Source organism: Talpa occidentalis, unplaced genomic scaffold (assembly GCF_014898055.3).
Source record: "Talpa occidentalis isolate TD23 unplaced genomic scaffold, MPIMG_talOcc4v2.1 talOcc4.6, whole genome shotgun sequence".
In the NCBI taxonomy this organism is placed as follows: Eukaryota; Metazoa; Chordata; class Mammalia; order Eulipotyphla; family Talpidae; genus Talpa; species Talpa occidentalis.
The window spans coordinates 24348141-24370245 of NW_023604972.1; the positions used below are offsets into that span (position 1 = coordinate 24348141).

General features: G+C 35.1%; 1 protein-coding gene across 1 annotated transcript in view; it reads left to right on the forward strand.

Moving 5' to 3' along the window:
* The window catches only part of GRXCR1 (glutaredoxin and cysteine rich domain containing 1), a 75021-nt gene extending 63255 nt beyond the window's left edge, over positions 1-11766 (forward strand). The window contains exons 3-4 of the mRNA XM_037530370.1: positions 3375-3440; positions 11587-11766. Coding sequence (XP_037386267.1) covers positions 3375-3440; positions 11587-11766 — 246 coding nt within the window. The remainder of the gene's footprint in view (positions 1-3374; positions 3441-11586) is intronic.
* The last annotated feature ends 10339 nt before the right edge of the window (positions 11767-22105 follow it).

Consider the following 22105-nt stretch of genomic DNA (forward strand, 5'->3'; position numbering starts at 1 on the left):
GTGCTGGTTGAGCTCCTTGAATGCCAACCCCACCATCTGCTCTCCTGATTACATGCTAGAAGAATCCTTAAGCAGCCAGAATAAGACAGCTCCAGCCTCTTGGTTTTTATCAGAGTCAAGCACCAGTGGTTTGTTCTTCACTTCTCATCAAGGGCCCAGTTGAGAGAAGTGATAGTTAAGGGAGATCACTTTTATTCACCCCTCTCACTACTCTAGGTGTCTGACATTCTGCTGTCAAATCACATCAGCTTAGTTTCTTGTAGATTTACCTTCATAAAAGTGCATTTTAATTTATGTGCTTGTTTATTTATCCTTTTAAAATCAGCAGTCACTCTCAGAAACAGTTATTTGGAATTTAATGCTGTTTTATTACAAAAAGACTGAAAACATTAATACAGGAAATACTGAGTGTCTTCAGTGCACCACCAAAGTTCTGGGTCCATGAAGAAATTGTGGTTCCTGTAATGTGGCCCAGCAAAGCCCTGGGTCTTGCTGTGTAGCGGAGCAAAGTGTGGTTTGATAGCACAGAGGAGGAAGCAACTAATTATTGACCAGGAAAGTCAAAGAAGAATTACTGAGAAGGAAATATTTTAATTGAGTTTGGAAGGAGGTGTAGTTTCCTGAGAGTGTATGAGCGGGTTAGAAGAAACTCTGGCCAAAAAACAGAACATGAGCAAAGTATATTATCTCATAGAAGGACTTGGTGTGTCCAGCAGAATAGAGGGGATTCAGAGTATCAGCAGGATAAAGGCTGGAAAAGTTGGTGCAACGTGATAGTGAAGGCATTTGTAGACAATGCTAAGGAGTTTGGGTTTCACCCCAGTCACTAGGAGATACTCTAGCAAGCAGTGTAGGGTATAGAATAAAACAGAGACAGAGAAATAAATGGCTGGGAGGCAATAAGTGGAAGGAAAAAGAGTCTGGTTTAAATCAGTAGATGAGATGAAATCTTGTACTGCTTTTTTCAAGAGCCATTTCTGTGATGACATCATTTGGTGAATATTTTCTTTCTTTTTTTTCCATTTTAATAGTACAATTTTTTTAAGAAAAAGGGAAAGTGAAAAAAAGAGACACCTGTGCAGTTACAGGCAGGCAGAGAGAAGAGCTGCTAGAGAATGTTTTCTTATGGTTAATGAAAAAGCAAGGACATTAATTATTATATCCTCCAGTTCATCAAAAATCTTATGTAAGGTGTTGCATTGTTAGACTACTATACAGAATAAAACCGTTTCAATTGGAGAAGGCTCAGAATCAAATTTAAGACTCACTCATGGCTACCATTTGAGATTAATTTAGGAGAATTCTCATGTACTGAATTCCTATTCAAAGAGTATGGCAATGGGTAGAGGGGTTCACATATCCTTCCAAATTAATGTTTTTGCATTATTCAAATAGATGAGTAGGAATGAAATTGCTAGACAATATGGCAGGTCTACTTTTAATATTTTGATAAAACTTCATAGTGGCTGGGCCAGTCTACATTCTCACTAACAATGTATGAGTGTTTTTTTCACCACACTTTTACCAATACTTGTTTCTGGTCTTTATGATATAGACCATTCTTAAAGTGTGAGGTGGTATCCTACTATGGTTATGATTTGCATTTCCCTGATGATAAGCTTTTTTTCATGTGCCTGTTGCCTATCTGTCCATCTTCTTTGAGAAATGACTATTTAAATCACCTGCCCATTTTTAATGGAGTCATTATGATGCTGTTGATTTGTATGAGCTCTTTGTAGATCTTGTATATTAGTCCCTTGTCAGTATATGATGCCAATTATAGAAACAACGTAAGTGTCCAATGACAGATGAGTGGATTAAGAAAATGTGGCATATATCACAATGGAATTCTAATCAACAATAAATAGAGATGAAACTTTGCCATTTCAGACAACATGGATGGAACTGGAGGGGACTGTGTTAAGCAAAACAAGTCAGAAGGATAAAGATAAATATTAGTTACATATATTCTCTCCAGTGTTATGTGTTCATTCATGGTATTTTTCAATATACCAAGTAGACATTTTTGATATCAACTAAGATGGCATGAGTTATATAAGATAAACTGAAGTAAAATGAAGCCGAGAATGAAAGACTCCTATGGCTCACTACAGGAATTGTCCTATTTGAAAAACATCGTAGTCTTCTAGGGTCAGATGAAGTGTCACCAATCTCTGAAAGTTCTCTACCCCCAATAAGCCAACCTCTCCCTTCCTCACCCTCCCTCAAGTCCTGATTGTGATTTTTTTTAAACACTCATTTCTTTCTCTTTTCGCTTTAAAATTCTTTTTTTTTTTTTTAAAGTACCATTGGTTTACATCTTAGTGTTCTGCACATGGAGGATTTCCCAGTCTACATTGTGGGTGACTTTGCTATGTTTTTACGTAGATAACATTCTAATTGTCTTAAGAAATGGAATCTTTTTATTTTTTTTTAAATGAATATTTATGTTTTCCATCCTATTCCCCACAAATAGGAATCCCCAAAGTATTGTGGGATGAGCTTTTCTCTTGTCTTTTTGGTCACCCAAACATTGATTCAGCTACTATTCTGTACCAGTGACTGTTCTGTGCTGGGGACATGATAAGTGAGGCAGATGTGTTCTCTGCCTTTGATTGGAAGTAATAACTCTTAAGTTTTTCTTCCTCCTGGGAGCAGAGTGGCAGAATGTAAGGCAAGTCTGGAAAGGAGGAAAGTGCATGCCTGGTCCTGTTCTCATTTTCACAGTAAAGTTTTAGAAGTTAAAAATTTCCTGTGGTCAAATTTCCACTGTACTTCCTCTCTGGGTGACCTTGGAATTGCTATTTAATGTTGCTGAGACTCAGTGTCTGCTATTAATAGATAGTGTTTCATCAAATTAGATATGATATTAGGTGCCTAGCTCACCATGTGTGCTAAAGTAGTTTGGTGACTGTTATTTTTAATCCTGTTAATAGCTGCTGTGTGACTTTACATGTGTGACTTTAAGGAGACCTATGTCCAGGATGCCTTGGGAAGGGACAGTAGCCATACAGAGAATTTGCTCTATGGCTTCCTATCTTAGATGGTAAAATTGGCTTCAGGCTTCCTGAACAACTCTAAAGCCTGTGCTGGAAACTTCCCTGTCTGGATTTAAACTGACAGCTGTGGGTTTCCCGGTGTTCACTTCCCACTGGCCGCCTACCTCATGCCTGTAGGGAGCCTTACTGAACAGAAAGAACAAGCAGGAAAGAGACATTTCTTCTCTTCTTTAACCTCTTGGTAGTAGGTTTATTTAGATCTGAAGGGAAGAATCAGTTCAGTATTTTGTGGGTTAAACTTTCCTGGTTAGAATTTTGTTTTCTCAAATACTAATAAAATGGATTTTCTTTTCCCCTACCCTCTCTTGTTAATAGGGTGCTGAGAAAATTTTGTCAATGAATGAATCAGGAGAACTGCAAGACCTTTTAACCAAAATTGAGGTAATTGTGACTTTAGCAACTTTCTTTTTGTAATCAAAATGTTAAACACATTCTGGTTGTAATTGAATTCTCCTAATTGCATTTTTCTCCCATGTTCTTACAAATATGTAACAGAATTCATGTAGCAGTTTTAATTTGATATCACCTGTCATTAGCTTTGCTCCAGCTAGAGTGAGTTCAGCATTAGCTTCTAATAACCTCATACTGTTAGGTGAGAAATTCAGCCAGCTTTATTAGAGCCTAATTCTCTGCAGCAGGGATGTGGTGGAAATGTTTCAAGTCAAGCAATTTTCTTGAAGCACATTTAAAATTCTTTATTTAAATTTTTTGGTTTTCCCATAGACTAGCTCATTATTTCTAAAGATGACAGAGAAAAGTTAATTCTGAAAGTGCACATTTTAATGTTGCTCCTATACTTAAATAATGATGCAAAAATAGTTATTCAAATATATAATGTATATAATTAATATGCAACTACAAAGTCCTTAATACCTCTCTGCTAAAGTAGTTAGTGAATATGTTTCTCTCTATATACGTAGAAAAATCATATTTTATCACCCAAGCTGGAACACTTTGAGGGTGAAGAGGGTGTATTAATAATTATTCTGGGAGAGCAGATATGAACCAGCTCTTCCCTAGGTGGACCAGGCAACATATACTTAGTATCTGTGTGCCGTGGCCAGCTCTTATTTAGTTTCCTTAGCTGACTTCATTTCTGATTTTCTAGCATTCCTTCTACTTCAGATAAAAGAAAGAACTCTTTGGGGTGTCATTTTTTTTGGTGATTTCTTACTACGCTTTCTTTGAGGTAGCTGTCCCATCTATCTAGAATGCCCTTATTCCAAGTCTCATTTCCCTCTGCCATCTCAAAAGCCTATGTGTAGCTCTGCTTCTAAATCATTCCTGATCCAGCCCACAGTTGAGTTCCTGCAATCCTCTTTATGTTCACGTGATGACTCTTCTTCTGGGCATTTGATTCATGTCTTAAATGAACTATGATTCTTGGTTTTAGGAATCATGTTTTGTTCATATTGCTTAGAAAGACCAGCACAATGAGGGGGTGTACTTGGGGGTCAAAATCTTTTCTCAGATCAAAAATCTGTGGAGTGGTTTCTTTCCTTTTGTCTGTCTATCCCACTCCAACATGATAAAACTATTAATTAATTTTGATTAAAGTGCAGCTTTTTATATAGATGGTTTAACTTGGTTAATGTAAATGAATTATTTCCTATGTACATTTTCAATTTACATAAATGATGTTATGTAATGCATCTAATTTTTTTTTCCAAATGTTTTCGCTAGGCACTATGTTCTCGAGAACTCTCTGTGTTGCTAAGGGAACTTTCAATCCATTTTTTCTAAATGCTTCACATTTTTCCATGTCTCACAGAATTTATGCTAATGTTGGAAGAGTCTTATATCTGTACTATTCCATAGCAGTTACTGGCCACTAACATAGTAGTTAGTGGCTATTCAATACTTAAATTGTGACTACTGAGGCTGAGGAACTGAATTTATAATTTCATTTAATTTTACCTTATTTAAATTTAAATTCAAATAGCCATATATATCTGGTGGCACTTGCTTCGAGCAGCACAGCTGCATGATACCCACCCACTATTTTATTTTTAACCTACCTACTTTTCCACTGATGAACACCCAGATGTCCCCAGCTCCTTTCTCAAGCAAACTGTTGAAAGGAACAATCTTGAAGATGTTCCCTTATGGAATTCTCTGGAAGTAGAAACTTCTGGATCATAACTTATACTTATACTTAATTTAATTGGTAATGTCAGGTGGGTCTCTGAAATGGTTATACCAATTCAATACTACTTCCTCTGTAAAGGGGTTTTATAAGTTCCCAAATTTCCAACAGCTTTCAATTCTCTAATTTAAGGTCTGAAATTTCATTTTGCCAGAGTAGTAGGTGTGGATGTGTATTGCCTTCTTTTTTCTTTTTTTCTTATTTTTTAAAAGATTTATTTATTTATGCATGCAAGAGCTGGGGCGCAGGCCAGAGACGTGGAGGGGGGTTAAAGAATTCACTAGAGACAGAGTGGGGAAAAGAACGGGCAGACTGAAATACACTGCTGAGGGGAGCAGCAAGCAAGACAGGAGAGGTCTGCTGCACCACGTGTGTAACTCCCTGCCAGGCCGGGCATGGAACTTGTGCTTCAGAGGCTGTGGATAGCTTCATAGTGATAGTTGGGTGAAAAGGATAAATAAATACAACATTTTGGTTAAAAATTACTTATTTATATTAATAAGCAGGCTTGTGAAGTAAGCAAGGAGATATATAAGGACTTAGAACAATAACTCAGATGGATAGCTGATCATATTGCTGTCCACAATGAGAAAGCAAGGGGAGACTGGGATGTATTGACAAACATTTTGTTATGGCGGGCACTGGATTAAGATCTTAGATATAGAAGAGGCTCTAAGTAAACTTCTGCCCTGCAATCTTTTATAAAGATGTGAGCATTTTGCTACCATTTCTAGTGTGATTGCTTACATAGTGTTCATTTTCTGCACTTTTCTTATAAAGCCAGAGTCTCCTGAGGGCTGGTTACGACTTCTTTGTTTTCCACAAGGAACAGAGGAAAGATTCCCAGCAATACACTGAGAATGTTGGAAATGGCACAGACTGACCAAGGCATTTGAGCTGTTAATAACTGTCTGGAGAAAGACATTTCTGGATAATGGCACCTCCCAGTGGAGTGGGCAAGGCATATTTAGAGATTACAGCAGAGAACACCATCCATTTACCCAGTGCTTTGCTTCTCTCTGAAATCTAAACAACTGTTTCAGTAGATGTATCCCATTAGGTTCAAGAAAGACACTCATACATTCAAGGTCATACCTTCAGGACTACAAATTTCCTTTGTGTACATTTTGCTCAGTGTCTTATTTCTCAACTGTGAAAATTGAGCATGTTAGAAATTCTATTATCAGAAAATATTATTTTCTTAGCACCTTTGCTATGCAAAGAGGTATTCAGTAGGCACTTAACAAGTACTTGGTGAACGAAATTGTTGAATATAATTGAAACAAAATACGTAGTCCAGAGATGCCAAGCGTGTAGTCTTTGATAATTTATTATGCAGGCAAACCTGCTACATAGATTCATCTGGATAGGGAGGTTTATGGTCATAGAGACTCAGATTAAGTTGCTTCTTGTTTCATAGAGTACTTCAGAGACTTTCAAGTTCTTGTGAAGGAAGGCTAGATGATCTGAGATTAAAAATAAGAAGTATTTTCATTTCTAGATTTTAAAGAAGACAAAAGACTCAATCTTAGCATCCTGTTTCTGTATTTGATGACAACAAAAAAACATATTTCTGAAAATTAAGTTTGTGCTATAAAGGAAATCTAGTTAAAAATCATTCATGAACTACACCCTTGTATCCTTGGTCCTATCTTAGAGATATGGAAGTTCTTGTGTGCTTCAAATCAGAGGACTGCAGTGTGGAATAGACCTATTCAGAGACATGAAGGTAAGGCTGAGAGGTTCTCTCAGAAGAACAGGGAAATATCTGGTTCACTGCTATATTCCCAGTGCCTTGCACAGTGCCTTGCAAGTAGACAGACAATAGATATTTGTGGAATCAATGAGTCAGTGAAAAGATCTCACCCGCTCAGTATTTTTCAAAATTCCCACACATTATGTGACAGAAGAAAATAGAAAAGAGGATGAATTCTCATTCCTTTTTTTTTTTTTTTCCTGAAATTCCATCACCAAGGGATGTTATTCTCCCAAGTTGCTATTTAGAGGAGGAACATTTCCATAGATTCTGTGGTCTGACTGTGCTATTCCTGACCAACTCTGCATGCACTGAAAGAGCTACCTTAGATTTCCTAACTGCTTTGAAGGTCAAAGTTTTGGTAGCCAATCTCTTCATTGAAAGTAGAAGCCTGCTTTGTTACCAATCATCATCATTATTATTAACTTCAATGATTGTTCCTTCCTCTAACCTGGAACATTGTCCAAACTTTGGTGAATTTTCTATCTTTTCCAACTTATCTTGAGAATAAAACTGTAATGAGGTCTTGGACTGCTAATACACAGGGGCATCTAATATAAGTCAGCACTTTTTCTTAGTTAAAAAAAAAGTCCTCTTTTGAAGGAAGTGCTAGGAATGACTGAATTATTTATTTTTATTGGAAGAACAAGATGAAGCGCATTTTACTGCATGGCCTTAAAGGAATGGGTTTCTGGAGGCTAATGTGGCACTGGGGAGAACATTAGTGGGTGGCCTCACGACCCCGTCCTTGGGCCTCCCCTGGTGGTGCAGGCAGTTGAGTGCCGCACTGTGAAGCTGTCCGCAGCCTCTGCAGTGCCAGTTTGATCCCTGGCCAGCCAGCAAGGGTCCCACATGGCGTGGCAGACCTCTCCTGTCTCGCCCGCTGCTTCCCTCAGCAGTGTATTTCACCAGTCTGCCTGTTCTGTTCCCCGCTCTGTCTCTGGTGAATCCTCTCACCCTCCTGCACATCTGGTCTGTATCCCGGTTCTTGTATAAATAAATAAATCTTAAAAAAAAAAGACCCAGTCCTAACTTCAATCCCATTTCTGCTTTAGCCACAACATTTATCTTTGTGAATGTTTTATATTTGGAGATCCTATGTAATATATTATTTGGGGGAAATGTATGTAAGTAAAAGCCACAAACTACTATTTGTTTATTTTTGCTTTTGTTTCCCTTGACTTTGGAGTTGAGACCCAAAGACATTACTGAATTCAGTGCTTTAGGGTGTTTTGCTTATGCTTTTTTCTATGTATTTTATGGTTTCTGGCCTTTCATCAAAGTTCTTGACCCATTTTGAATGAATTTTTGTATATGGTGTGAGATAATGATCTAATTTCATTCTTTTTCATGTGGCTGTCCACTTTTTCAAACACCACTGGTTGAATAGAATTTATTTCTCATTGTATTTTCTTGGTTCCTTTGTCATAAATTAACTGTCCATATAAGTATTGGTTTATTTTTGGGCTGTTAATTCTATTCTGTTGATTTGTATGTATCCATTTTTATTCTACTACCACATTCTAATTACTTTTGCTTTGTATTATAGATTGAATTCTGGGAGCATAAAACCTCAATTCTTCTTCATTTCTATCAAAATAGCCTTAGCTATTTAAGATCTGTGATTCCACACAAAGTTCAGTGATGTTTGCTCTATTTCACTGAAGAAAGGGATTGCATTAAATCTATATATTGTTTGGTTAAAATTGTCATCTAATATTATTAAATCTTTCAGTCTACAGGCATAGAAAATTTCTCTATTTCTTTTGTAGTTAAAATTCTTTTAAGTACGGATGTATTAATGAAGCGATAATTAATAATGACTACCTCTACTGAGTTTAGAATATGTGCCAGGCAATGTTTTAGTCACTTTACATGAATTAGCTCATTGATGGCTCACAACAACCCTTTGAGTAAAAGTCAGCCTTCATCATAGTTTTGCATAGATTCTGAAGATATTATTTTAGGATAGCTTTGTTCTAGTTGAGATTCCTTTTAAAGTGACATTGTTTCTCTTATTATTTATGTATTAATTTTGTTTTAGGAAATTTATGTGTCCTGACCTATGGGTAAATTATTAAGAGATAGTAGCTGCATCAAATAGATTGAAAGTAATCTTTAAGTCTTGTTACACACCCAAAATATAAAATAATTTTTAATTTTGTTGAATTGCCATTTTGGATTCTCAATTCTAAGAGCTTGGTGTCTGGAGTTAACGTAGTGAATGAACCAAAGAAGCTCCCTAGCTCTTATTGCCATTCCAGCCTTATTGACTTGTCAGTGTAAATATATTTTATGGGAATACCATATGCTATTCAAGAATTTGGTCATTCACAAATGTGTTAGGGCATAGCAGGAATTGACAATTAGTGACTGTGTACTGATGTAACTACAGGTTATTGAGAATATTGAAATATGTTTGTATTGACTGGTAAAGAATTGGAATAACATACGCTTGTTGGTAAATTGCTGCTGCCCTCAGATGCCCAAATATCTCTCCTTTCCCCCATCAACAGCTTCTGATAAAGGGTTGCCAGATAAAATATAGGATGCCCACTTACATTTAAACCTCAGATAAATTATGAATAATTTTTTAGTTTAATTATGCCTCATGAGATATTTGCCACATTCTTATACAAAAAATTATTTTTGATCTCTCTGAAATTCAAATTTAACTGGACATCCCGTATTTTTATTTGCAAAATTTGACAATCCTATTCTACTTGGAACACAGACCTACTCACAGTCCAACACTAATTTCTGAAGTCCTAGGCTCAGAGCTCCTACGAGTCCTCTCTCCAGGGACTAGGTCAGACCAGCATCTCTTCTAAGTGGATGGTGCATTACAAGTCATTAAATATTTTAATGCAATCTCTGCATAGCTCACATAAATGCCAAGGTCCTACCGACCATATCATAGTCTTTCTAAAGTTTGATAACAACATTATTTAATAACTTTTAGATTTTGCTTTTTAACAATACTTTTTTTCCACCTTACATTTGGTTTTACAGTTTCTTTTTCTTTTTCTTTTTCCTAATGACATTTTGGCATTTTGCACAATAAGTTCAGTATACTATGCTTTGGTCAATTCTTATACACATGACAAAAATCCACCTACAAAGTAACTAAATTGCTACATATACCCAATCTAATTTTTGGATTAGATTTGAATCTCTACAGTTTCAGCAAAATTCTTTATAGCTTTTTTTTTGGCAACTACTGCCTTCCATTGAAATGATGTATGTCACCAAAAATGAGACAATAATTAAATTTTACCATCTTGCTGTAACACAAACTGTAATTATGAGTGAGTCTTGTATATACAGAAAATAAGTATCTGAAAAGTGATCTGGAAATATATAAATTAAAAAAATCATATCCTTAATGTTTTTTTGGTAAAACACACTCCAATTAGTACCTTATAAGATACTAATTATAAGAGAATTATAATTTTTTCCTTGGGAAAGTGTTCTCATAGGTGTATGTGTTGGGGAAATTGTGGGCTAACTCCACTTAATCAGGTGAGATTTTAATTGAATTTTTGGGAGACTTTAATACGTGCAATTGGAAATCTCCACAGACAAACTCTGTGTGTGTGTGTATGTTAAATATTTTTGGATGAGTATGTTTCTCTGTGTGTGTATCCCCATATCCCAATCTTATTTTAGCAATTGTTCACTTTGCAAAGCTGGACTTTGGAACTATCTGCAAACTTCTATTTCTCAGAGCTTCGGTATTAACTCTCTTTTGTTTTTGTATTCATTTCCTAATGGCTCCTAATCTCTCCCTTCTCCCTAGCTGACAGAAGTCACTAGTGGATTCCAACAAAGGTTACATGTCTCCTGAAGCAAATAGAAATACGTAGGAATACTTTTCAGAAGTATTATACACAAGACAAGTCATAGTTATTTCTGTTCTACTATTAAGGAACTTGATCTTTACTTGAGATAGAAGGACTGATCACTACTATGGGAAGTTTTAGAGATTTAGGGAAATGTCTTAAGATTTCTATGCATTGTTTCCTTAAATATAAAATGAGGATAATGATGCTTGAATTATCTGCTTTAGAGGAGAAGCTGCTGTTTGTGTGAAGGGTGGGGCGATACTATAATGCATTTAAAAGTGCTTTTAAAAAGACAAAGCATATTCAAATGTGCGGTATACAATGGATCTTCAGTTGGTAATGGCTCCTCCACACTTCAGCTTTTACTTTTCTGATTTCCAGACTCCTTGCTAGTGATACTATTCTATAAAAAAGTATAAAAGTGTAAAAAGATCCTAAAGGGAAAGATAACTTCTTTTCTTATGAAACAAATAACCTTGTCCTGATTTGTTTGGTTTGAAAATATGTTCTTATATGATGGATTTCTTGACATACACGCCCTTTAATCTAAGATGTACCAGCTTTTAGAAAGTGGAGCAATGAAGCAAATGTCTGCTAACTTCTCACCTGGCTCTAAAATATATTAATGGTTTATTAAAGTAGGTTGATGCTATCAAGTCCAAATCCACATTATGCCAATAATGTGTTGTGACCACCTACAGTACAGAAAGATAAGAAGGCTGATTGAGTTGTCCATGTGTCACAATTTTCTCTTTTCTTGTTCCCTTGTCCCCTATGCAGAGAGTGCAGCATCCGCACGAGTGCCCCTCCTGTGGAGGTTTTGGCTTTCTTCCATGCTCTGTGTGCCATGGGAGCAAGATGTCAGTGTTTCGAAACTGCTTTACAGACTCTTTCAAAGCCCTGAAGTGTACAGCTTGCAATGAGAATGGTCTTCAACGCTGCAAAAGCTGTACTGGTTAGGTGGGGACCCACCACTGCAAAGCCTCATTTTATTAAGGGAAGGCAATAATTTGGTTTATACCTTTTTTAAAAAAATGGACATGTTAATGAATGAATAAACTTTATTAATTATAATAACCTTTTTGGCCATTTTTGTCCCGAACTTTTTCATTGATTTATTAAATGTTTATTTAACAATTACTATGTGCCAAGATCAGTGCTAGACCCTAGTTTCTAACTGGAATTAATGGAGGACCCAGTGCCATTTTAATATATCCAAAATTTCATTCCTTAAATGTGTTCTAAAGAAAAGACAAAATTATAGCTCATGGAGTTTATTGCAATGTCATCCTATTGTCTAGAATGAGTCAATCCAGTTTTCCAGATATACAACACTTTTGTATATGTACCTTAGCTGCAGGGAAGAGAACTCTGGCTAGTGGAAAGAATAGGATAATTTCTATACTTTAGCAGAGGAATTTTCGTTTAAGTTATAAAATACTCTTGGAGTTGATGATATTAATGATGTCATTTTATTACCACATGAATTTCTTGATGATAGTACAGAAACTGCCAGAAGACATATTGCATTTATATTTTTTAACATTTGCTTTGTGCTTATGCCATTGAAAACCCTCCCCTGGAGGTGGACATGAACACAACATAACAAACACATAGTAGGCAGTGTTAACTAAGTGGTCAAAAATTTTTCCCACAATTATTGGCCAAAGCCAACTTGTACTTATGTCTGTATTCTGATGTATGCACTTACAGTGATAAGGTAGTCAAAAATAGTTTATGTCTTAGCCTTGTAAAAGTTTATGAATACTTGCTGATGCTCTTTAATCAGTCAGTCATGATGTAAGGCATGATTTCTGCCTTCAAGGAGATTACACATTGAGAAGTAAGAAAATATTAAATAAATAACAATAAGTAAGATAAGTCTTAAAAATACTACACAAATGGCAGTGTGCTATGGGAATGTATAGCAGGAGAGCCAGCCTAGTGGGATAGAAATTGATGAGAAAAGCCATTGTTGAGCAATTGATATTTCAACAGATAAAAAGGGTCATTGGAAATTGAAAAGTCAAAGATGAAAAGGATAGTGTTTTGGATATAGAAATAGCATATGTGGAGACTCTGAGCAAGAGTAGAGTTGTGTGTTTGAAGAACTGTAAGAAATCCAGTATGGCGAATTACAGTCTGGTAGTAGCAGAACAGTTTATTGAAGACTAAACCTCCTGCTAATAACATATTTACTTTGAACAAAATAATGAAAAATAAATAACTATTGTATATATTGGAAAGTAGCTAAAAGCAGAAAAGAAGAAGAAGGAGAAGAAAACGAACTCTACATTTACCCAGATTATTCTCTGTGATCACTTTCCAATTTGCACAGAGGATATACAAGAAAGTGTGTATTACTCAACCGAAGAGAAGAATATTGGAGGGGACTTCCAGAGTTTCCAGAATTGAATGGAAAATCTTAAGAAATGAGGATAAAAGAGAAGAGTCCCACAATTTGCTCATAAATTCCACTCAAATCTTTGGCTGACTCCTAACTTACTCACACAGAGTGAAAGAACAGACTTGGAGGTCAAAGAGTTGAGCACAGATTTCAGCAGTTTCTTATGCTGTAAAGTCAGAATTTGGAGTTCAAATGATAAAAACAATAAAATTTCTTTGAAACCTCAGAAAGGCCTCATCCTTAGCTGAAGACCAAAGAATAAGGTCTATAGTGTTGAGCTAAGGAAAAAAAAGACTGCCATTGGAAAGTCTAAAACCAAACTTCCATCGTATCGTGGTATCTTTCATACCTGACTGTTGCAACAAAACTCAGTCCTCAAAGTAGAAATAAAAGGAACTCATTGAGTATGCAAACCAAAAGCTAGCATCATACTCAATAGTAAAATATTAAAATTTCCCCCTAAGATTAGAAAGAGTGAATGAATATTTACTTTAAACATTTTCTATTCAATGTTGTGATGGATGTCTAAGCTAGTGAAATCATGCAAGGAAAAAAAAATCATAAAATTGGAAAACAAATAAAGCTTATTTATGTACAAGACAATTATTTGTAAACAATTGGGGTATAGAAAACTCAAGGAATATACAAACTGCCAAACTTCAAATGAAGTTGGATTTGAGATCATTACAGGAAAATTAGTAATAAACACACAGAAATACCAAATAGAATGTAAATTTAATACAACTTATAAAGCTATCAGAAAGCCTCCAGTTTGAGTAATACATCTTACAATAATGTATATAACTTTTAAAACTATTTTAAAACTATGATGTAGATTTTGCACAGATGTTATAAAAGACACAAATACATTGAAAAATATACCATCTTTATCAACTGGAAGGTGGAATTTTAAAGATGTCTACATTTCGGGATCATCTCAATTAAAATCCCACTCTAGAGTTTATAGAATTTGACCAATAGTTCTAAATTTATAGGAAAATGTAAATAATCTAGAGTATCTATAAATATTTTGAACAGGTAAAGTAGTTATAAGTATAGGTAAAGAGATCAATAGAATAGAACAGAGAACACAAATAGATGCACATATTAAGGGCAAATTAATTTGAATTGATTTTGTCAGTTCAAGGTAGAAAGAATTTTTAACAAACAGTGCTGGAACTATTAGCTCCTTGCACAGAAAAAAAATGCCCTCGAAAACTGTTACTATTGTTACCACAGCAGCAAATGAGATCTAGTAGAGTTCAGGGATACTGCTAAATACATAACTACAGGGCAACCCTCCCCTCAAAAAAGAATTATACATTCCAGTCAACAATGTCAAAATTGAGAAACTCTGATATAACTGTTAAAATTGAATCAAGAGAATATCTTCACAATCTTGGGGTAGTTAAAGGTGTTTTGAATAAGTTGTAAGATGCTTAACTACAGGAAATGGCAAATTGAACTTAATTAAAATTAAAATATCCACATGAAAGACTTTAAAAAGTGGAAAAATCACAACTTGGAGAAAATAATTATAGTACAAATACCTGCAAAGGACTTATCTCTAAGAAATAAAAAGGACTGAAAAATCAATCTAGTAAAATAGTGGGTAACAGACAGTTTACAAAAGAAAACATATAGATGTCCAAAACATAATAAGAATATACATAGTTACCAGAAAATGCAAATAAAAAAAATGTAATACTACTATGTCATATTTAAAATAACTAAGATTTAAAATGGCTAAATACATAAATTGTTGGTATGGATGTGGAGCAACTGGAACTTTCAGACATTACTAATGAGAATGTTAAATGGTACAACCAATTAAGAAAATTGATAATTTTTTTTTAAGATTTATTTCATTTATATATACAAGAACCAGGGTACAGGCCAGATGCGTGGTTGGGTGAGAGGATTCACCAGAGACAGAGTGGGGAACAGAACAGGCAGACTGACAAAATACACTGCTGAGGGGAGCAGTGGGTGAGACAGGAGAGGTCTGCTGAACCATGTGGGACCCTTGCCAGCCAGCCAGGATCTAACCAGCGCTTCAGAGGCTGTGGACAGAGTCCCAGGGCTGCACTGAACCGCCTGCACCACCAGGAGAGGCACCAAACCTATAATTTCTAATAAAAGCAAACATATACTAATTGTGTACTCAACAATTTTACTCCTAGTTATTTATTCAAGGGGAAAAAAAAGCCTATGTCCACATTGTACAAGAGTTTCATGAAATCTGTAGTCATAATAGTCAAAAGGTGGAACGACCTCAAATATCCACTTACAGGATAATTGATAAACTGCAATTTATTAATATAAGGACACATTTGCAAGTAATAAAAAGGAACAAGCTTTAGATTCTAGCAATAATGTGGATGACTCTAGAAAACATGTGAAAAATTACGCTAGACAAAGGATGTATACTATGTGATTCAATTTTTGTGAAACTCTAGAATAGGTCAAAATTAATCTATAGAATAGTTGCTTCATAGGTGGGGAGGAAGCAGGAAGAAGAAATTCAGTAAGACCAAAAGTTACATAGGGGCATGAGTCATGGTTAGTTAGCAGTAGATTTTCAACTCTGCAAGAAAGGAGGAAGAGTTTTCTGCATCAATGAATAGATTCTTATCACAGTTCCAATAAGGCCCTGAGAAGCTTTAAGTAATGGTCCCTAGCCAGAAATTTCCTGACTGCTCAGGTGCTGGTTATAATTCTACAAATCCAATCACATTCCAATATTCTCCTTGTCTGGGGTATAATCAGGAAGGAAAGTTAGAACATTACAAAGGATTATAATTTTTAGATCCTCTCTTGCTCTTTACTGAGAAGACAAAGCTCTCTCACGTTCAATTGTGTTCATAATTTGTTTTTATCCTTCTATGCTTTTTTTCATGTCTTGACATTGAATTAAAGTGTTCCATTTTTGCTGATTATTTGTGAACCTGTAAAGAATATTTTGGAAGCATAACAATTTTTTTAAGTCTCACACATCTGCAATTCTACAGAATTGCAGAAATTAATGATAGTAATAGGTTCAGAAAATAAGCTCATAATAGGCTTCCTTAAACATAAATTTATGTTAACTTTCTGAGAGAACTTGATTTAACCACTTCACATCTGTTTCAGTTTTATAAAATATTAATGGGAAATAATTATACCTGCTATATTATTCCCACATTGTTGTGTGGGGTTAATTAGTATACATAAGAAAGTACTTTAAAAACAAGAAGAAATACACAGGAGTGTGGAATAACTCATAATTAGCATGAAAATTATTTATCAGCAATATATTTTTTTATTGACCAAATAAGGAAATGAACTAACATTTAATGGACACATTTTGTATGCTTGTTTTTTTAGGTATCTCACTTATTCTGTACAATATTATGAAGAAACTGAGATTCAGATTGTTGATTAATTTTTCCATAAGCCTTGACATTTATGTTAGTTTTTTGTATATTAATGTTCACTTGAGCTGCCATTATTTCTAGTATGATGTGGGAAATTAACCAAGCAAACTTGCCAAAAGATAAACCCCTACATAGCAATAGAATTGGAATGAAAAGAAAGGTTTTCTTCAGAATCCCTATGCTCTCACAATCGCCTACATTAAACTCTGCCTGCAATTCTTCATTTGTTTCAAAAGTCATAAGATGCTGATTGCTTGCACAGGAGTGACGCAATACTCCTGTATTGCAGAGTAATGCAATCAGGGTTAGGGTTGGTCCCTAACCCTAAAAAATTCAGGGGGGATTTCATTACAAAATAGTACATACCTGGGGCTTCCCTGGTGGCTTAGGCAGTTGAGCACAGCACTGTGAAGCTGTCCGCAGCCTCTGCAGTGCCAGTTCAATACCTGCCGGCCTCAAAGCAACCCACATGGCGAGCAGACCTCTCCTGTCTCACCCGCTGCTCCCCTCAGCTGACTGTATTTCAGTCAAGCTGCCTGTTCTGTACATTCAATACTGACTGTATTTCAGTCAGTCTGCTTGTTCTGTTCCCCACTCCGTCTCTGGTGAATCCTCTCACCCTCCCGCGCATCTGGCCTGTACCCCAGTTCTTGTATAAATAAAAGAAATCTTTAAAAAAAAAGTACATACCTAATAAATATAAAGATGCATTCATTTTTTAATCCTCCTGTCATTCAAGATATTTTTTTAAAAAGATAAATTATTGGTATATTGATTGCAGTTTTGTCTGGTGTTTTATGCACAAACCTCATACATAAGTAAGGAACTAGTCTGAAATTCCTTGCAGTGGAAAGAAAATATAAAGTCTTGGCAAGTAATCTGCAGGTAATATCTTTACATTCATGGTTTGTGTGTTGTGTGTATATATATAATATATTCATATATATAATTTGGGGGATTGCTTTTCTGGATCTGTTGTAGTTTCCACAGCCACAATAATTTGACAGCAATATTTTTTTAGCAATTTTTTTTAAATACTGGCCTTCATGAAGTTATTTTAAGGCATTAAGTTTTGCAGATTAGACATCTTTTCTTTGCTCTAATATTTAACCAATATATGTAATATTAACTATAACAAAATATTACACTTAATTAAACTGTAATACAATTATAAATAGAAGATCATATTTTATTGTTTCAGTTCTTACATCTAAATCTTTAATTCATTTGGAGTTTATTTCTGTGTATGTTGTTAAGGAGTAATCCAATTTCATTCCTTTATTCTGTTTTTCCAGTTTTCTCAATACCATTTATTAGAGACTGCCTTTTCCTCATTTTATGGTCATGGATGTTTTATCATAGATTAGATGATGATTTATTTCTGCACTTTTGATTCTGTGCAACTAGTCTTTGTATCTTTTTTTATGCCAGTACCATATTGTTTTTTAATACTTTTTTTATAGTAAAATTAGAAGTCAGGTAATGTGGTACCTCCATTTTTCTCCTTTTTTCTTAGGGTTGCTTTTGCGATTTGAGACCTTTTGTGGTTCTATATAAATCTGAATAGTTTTTGTTCAGTTTCTTTGGAAAATATTGCTGGTATTTTGATGTATATCATTTGTATATCACTTTAAGCAGGACAGACACTTCAGTTGTATTGGTTTTCTTCATCCATGAGCATGGATGGGATGGCCTATCTCCTTATGTAGTTATCTAAGGCCTTAAATAACATCTTGTAGCTCTCATTGCATAAATTCTTCACCTTCTTTGTTAGCTTTGAGCTATTGAATTCGGTTTGAAGCCATTATACTAGAGTCATTTTCTTCATTTCTTTTGTTTCTTGTTCTTTATACATAAAAAAGATACAGATGTTGGTGTGTTGATTCTGAAGCCTGCCACTCTGGTGTATTCATCCATTGTTTCTAGTAACTTTTTGATGGAGTGTCTAGGTTCTATACATAATATATTATCTGTGGATAGTGATGACTTCACTTCTTTTCCTATTTGCATTGCCTTTATTTTCTGTGTTTGTTTGATAGCTCTGACCAAAATTTTTAATACCAAGTTAAACAGAGTGATGACAATGGGCATCCTTGCCTTGTGCAGGATTTTATGGAGAAAGCTTTCAATTTTTCACCATTCAGTATTATATTGGCTATTGGTTTGTGATTATTATATTGAAGTAGGTTCTTTCTATTCCCATCTTGCTTAAAATTTTTATCATAAATGGCTGCATCTATTGATATTTTCATATGATTTTTATTTATACCTTTTTTGATATGATATATTACATTAATTCATTTATAAATATGAAACTATCTTCGCATCCCTGGAATAAATCCCACCTGATTATGGTATATAATCCTTTTGGTATACTGTTAAATTCAGTTTGCTAGCATTCTATTGAAAATTTGACATTGATGTTCATCAAGGATATTGGCTTGTAATTTCTTTTCATACAAGAGTATATAAGAGATCCTGAAGGAATTGCTTATATATAGCAAAACTGAAGACTACTATAATATTAATCACTATATAGAAAATGCATATTGATTCTCTGCCCTACACATGCCTCATTTAGCACACTGTGCTCTTAAGTTATTCCACTTTTATCCTTATATTTTCTGTAATCCTAACCCTTTACCTCCCATCACATTGTTGGAAGAATTTCTTTTTTTTTTTAATAATAAATTTTATTTTTATATTCCCCCATACAACTGCACATGCCCCATTCTGACCCCAATCCCTCCCGTCCCGGCCCACACCCCCCAAAAAGTGTCTCTGGTTCATAGATTTTTGTTGATTTTGATTTTCACTTTCTTATAGTTATTCATTTTCCTGATCCCTTATTTAAGTTTTCTAGATTCCTGCTATGAGTGAGACCATCCGGTATTTTTCTTTTTCTTTTTGGCTTATTTCGCGGAGCATGATCCCTTCCAGCGCCATCCATGTTGCTGCAAATTGCATGTGTTTATCTTTTTTGAATGCTGAGTAATATTCCATGGTATATATGTACCACATCTTCTTGATCCAGTCATCTATTTTTGGGCATTTGGGCTGTTTCCAAAGCTTAGCTATTGTAAATTGTGCTGCTATAAACATAGGGGTGCAGGTGTTCTTCGGAATTGATGTTTCTGTGTCCTTTGGGTAAATACCTAGGAGTGGAATTGCTGGATCATATGGAAGCTCTATGTTTAGTAGGTCCAGAAATCTCCACACAGCTCTCCATAGTGGTTGGACCAGTTTGCATTCCCACCAACAGTGCAGAAGAATTCCTTTTTCTCCACAACTTCGCCAACATTTGCTGTTGCTAGTTTTTTTAATATGTGCCATTCTTGCTGGTGTAAGATGGTATCTCATGGTAGTTTTGATTTGCATTTCCCTGATTACAAGTGATGTTGAACATTTTTTCATATGCCTGTTGGCCATTTGCATTTCCTCTTCAGAGAAGTTTCTTTTTAGCTCTTCTGCCCATTTTTTGACTGGATTATTTTCTTTGTTGTTGCTAAGTCTCATCAGCTCTTTGCAGATTTTTGTGATCAGTCCTTTATCATTAGTGTTGTGTGCAAAAATGTTCTCCCAGTTGGTGGGGTTTCTCTTTGTTTTTGTTATTGTCTCTTTTGCTGTGCAGAAACTCTTTAATTTGATGTAGTCCCAGCTGTTTATCTTTGCCTTCACTATCACTGCTTTGGGTGATGTGTCTGTAAAGATGTCTTTGATATGCAAATCACGTAGTGTTTCGCCTATATTTCCTTCTATGTATTTTATGGTTTCAGGTCTTATGTCTAGTTCTTTAATCCATTTTGAGTTGATTTTTGTGTATGGTGTGAGGTAGTGGTCAAGCTTCATTCTTTTGCATGTAGCAACCCAGTTTTCCCAGCACCATTTATTGAACAAACTTTCTTTGCTCCATTGCATAGTCTTTGCTCCTTTGTCAAAGATTAGTTGACCATAAATCTGTGGGTTTATTTCTGGATTTTCTATTTGATTCCATTGGTCTGTATGTCTGTTCTTGTTCCAATACCATGTGGTTTTGATGATTATGGCTTTGTAGTATAGTTTGAAGTCTGGGAGTGTGATGCCTCCATTCCCTTCTTTTTTTTTCAGGAGAGCTTTGGCTATTCAGAGTTTTTTGTGATTGCATATGAATTTCATCAATAATTGTTCTATTTCTTTGAAGAATGACATTGAAATTTTGATTGGAATAGCATTGAATCGGTATATTGCTTTTGGTAGGATGGCCATTTTAATAATGTTTATTCTTGTTGGAAGAATTTCATTGTAAATGTTATCTAAGTATTCAAACTAGAGTGTACAAATCAGTTAGAAAAAAACAATGTTTGATAACCAGGAAAATGGTGCTAGATGCAGTACCAAATAAAAGAAAAATGTTAGGAACACTGAATGCTCATTTAAATGTTTTTCTTATAAATTGCTAGTGGTTTTCTTCTGTGTTTTGCATATTGTTTTGCATTTGATGAATGAAGAGATTATAGAAACTGCAAAGCCCCTAGGAGGTACACTGGTATACAGTCTAAGGTGCTATTTTTTGGAAGGCCAGGTGCCACTTCATAGCTCTGAAGTTTATGCATTTGCTCTGACCTTTAGAGGTCTGTTTGGAGTGTTTCCTGTTTGCTGTATATTTTACCTGCAGACAGATATGTCAGTCTCTCTTCTGTCAAATTTTTGTTTTCTGGCTTAGGAAAAAGAAATATATGTTTTTCAGAATATTCTACCCTAAGGTAAAAGTGACTGTATTCTTTGTATATTTTTTTTCAGTAGTTGCTATGAATCCTCTGCTGTTATAAATCTGTGAATAGCTACCAGAAGCTGTGTTATTTCTTCCTAACATGTCCTATTCCCATTTTTCTTCTCCTTCCATGCTTGTATAAATAAAAATTAGAGATGATTTTTAAGACTATTTATGAAATAGAAGTACTTCAGTTTCTGAATAAAATGCTAAAGTTTCTTGGTGATGTTATTGTCATAAATAATTTTATAAAACTCCGTGAGATTTTAGAATCAAACATGTAACTCTCAGTCAAGAAATGTGGTATATATACACAATGGAATATTATTCAGCAGTCAAAAAAGATAAACGCATGCCATTCGCAGCAATGTGGATGGAGCAAGATGGAATTATGCTCAGTGAAATAAGCCAGAAGGAAAAAGAAAAATATCAGATGGTTTCACTTATAACAAGAATATAGGGGAACCAAATAAGACATCAGTGTAAAAAAAATAATAACAGTACAAAACACAACAAAGCAAAACCAGACAATTATAAACCAGAGACATCCTGCAAGGGAGGAGGAGGGAGAGGGATGAGAGGGAGGGAGGGAGGAGCACAGGGGACTGTGGTGATGGTGCACGGGTGCCTTGGGGAAGGAAATTCTATGCGACTCAATTTGAGGGGGTGGGGAGAAGAAAATATTGTTTAAAAACAAAAGAAACTAAAAAAAGAAAAAAAAAGAAA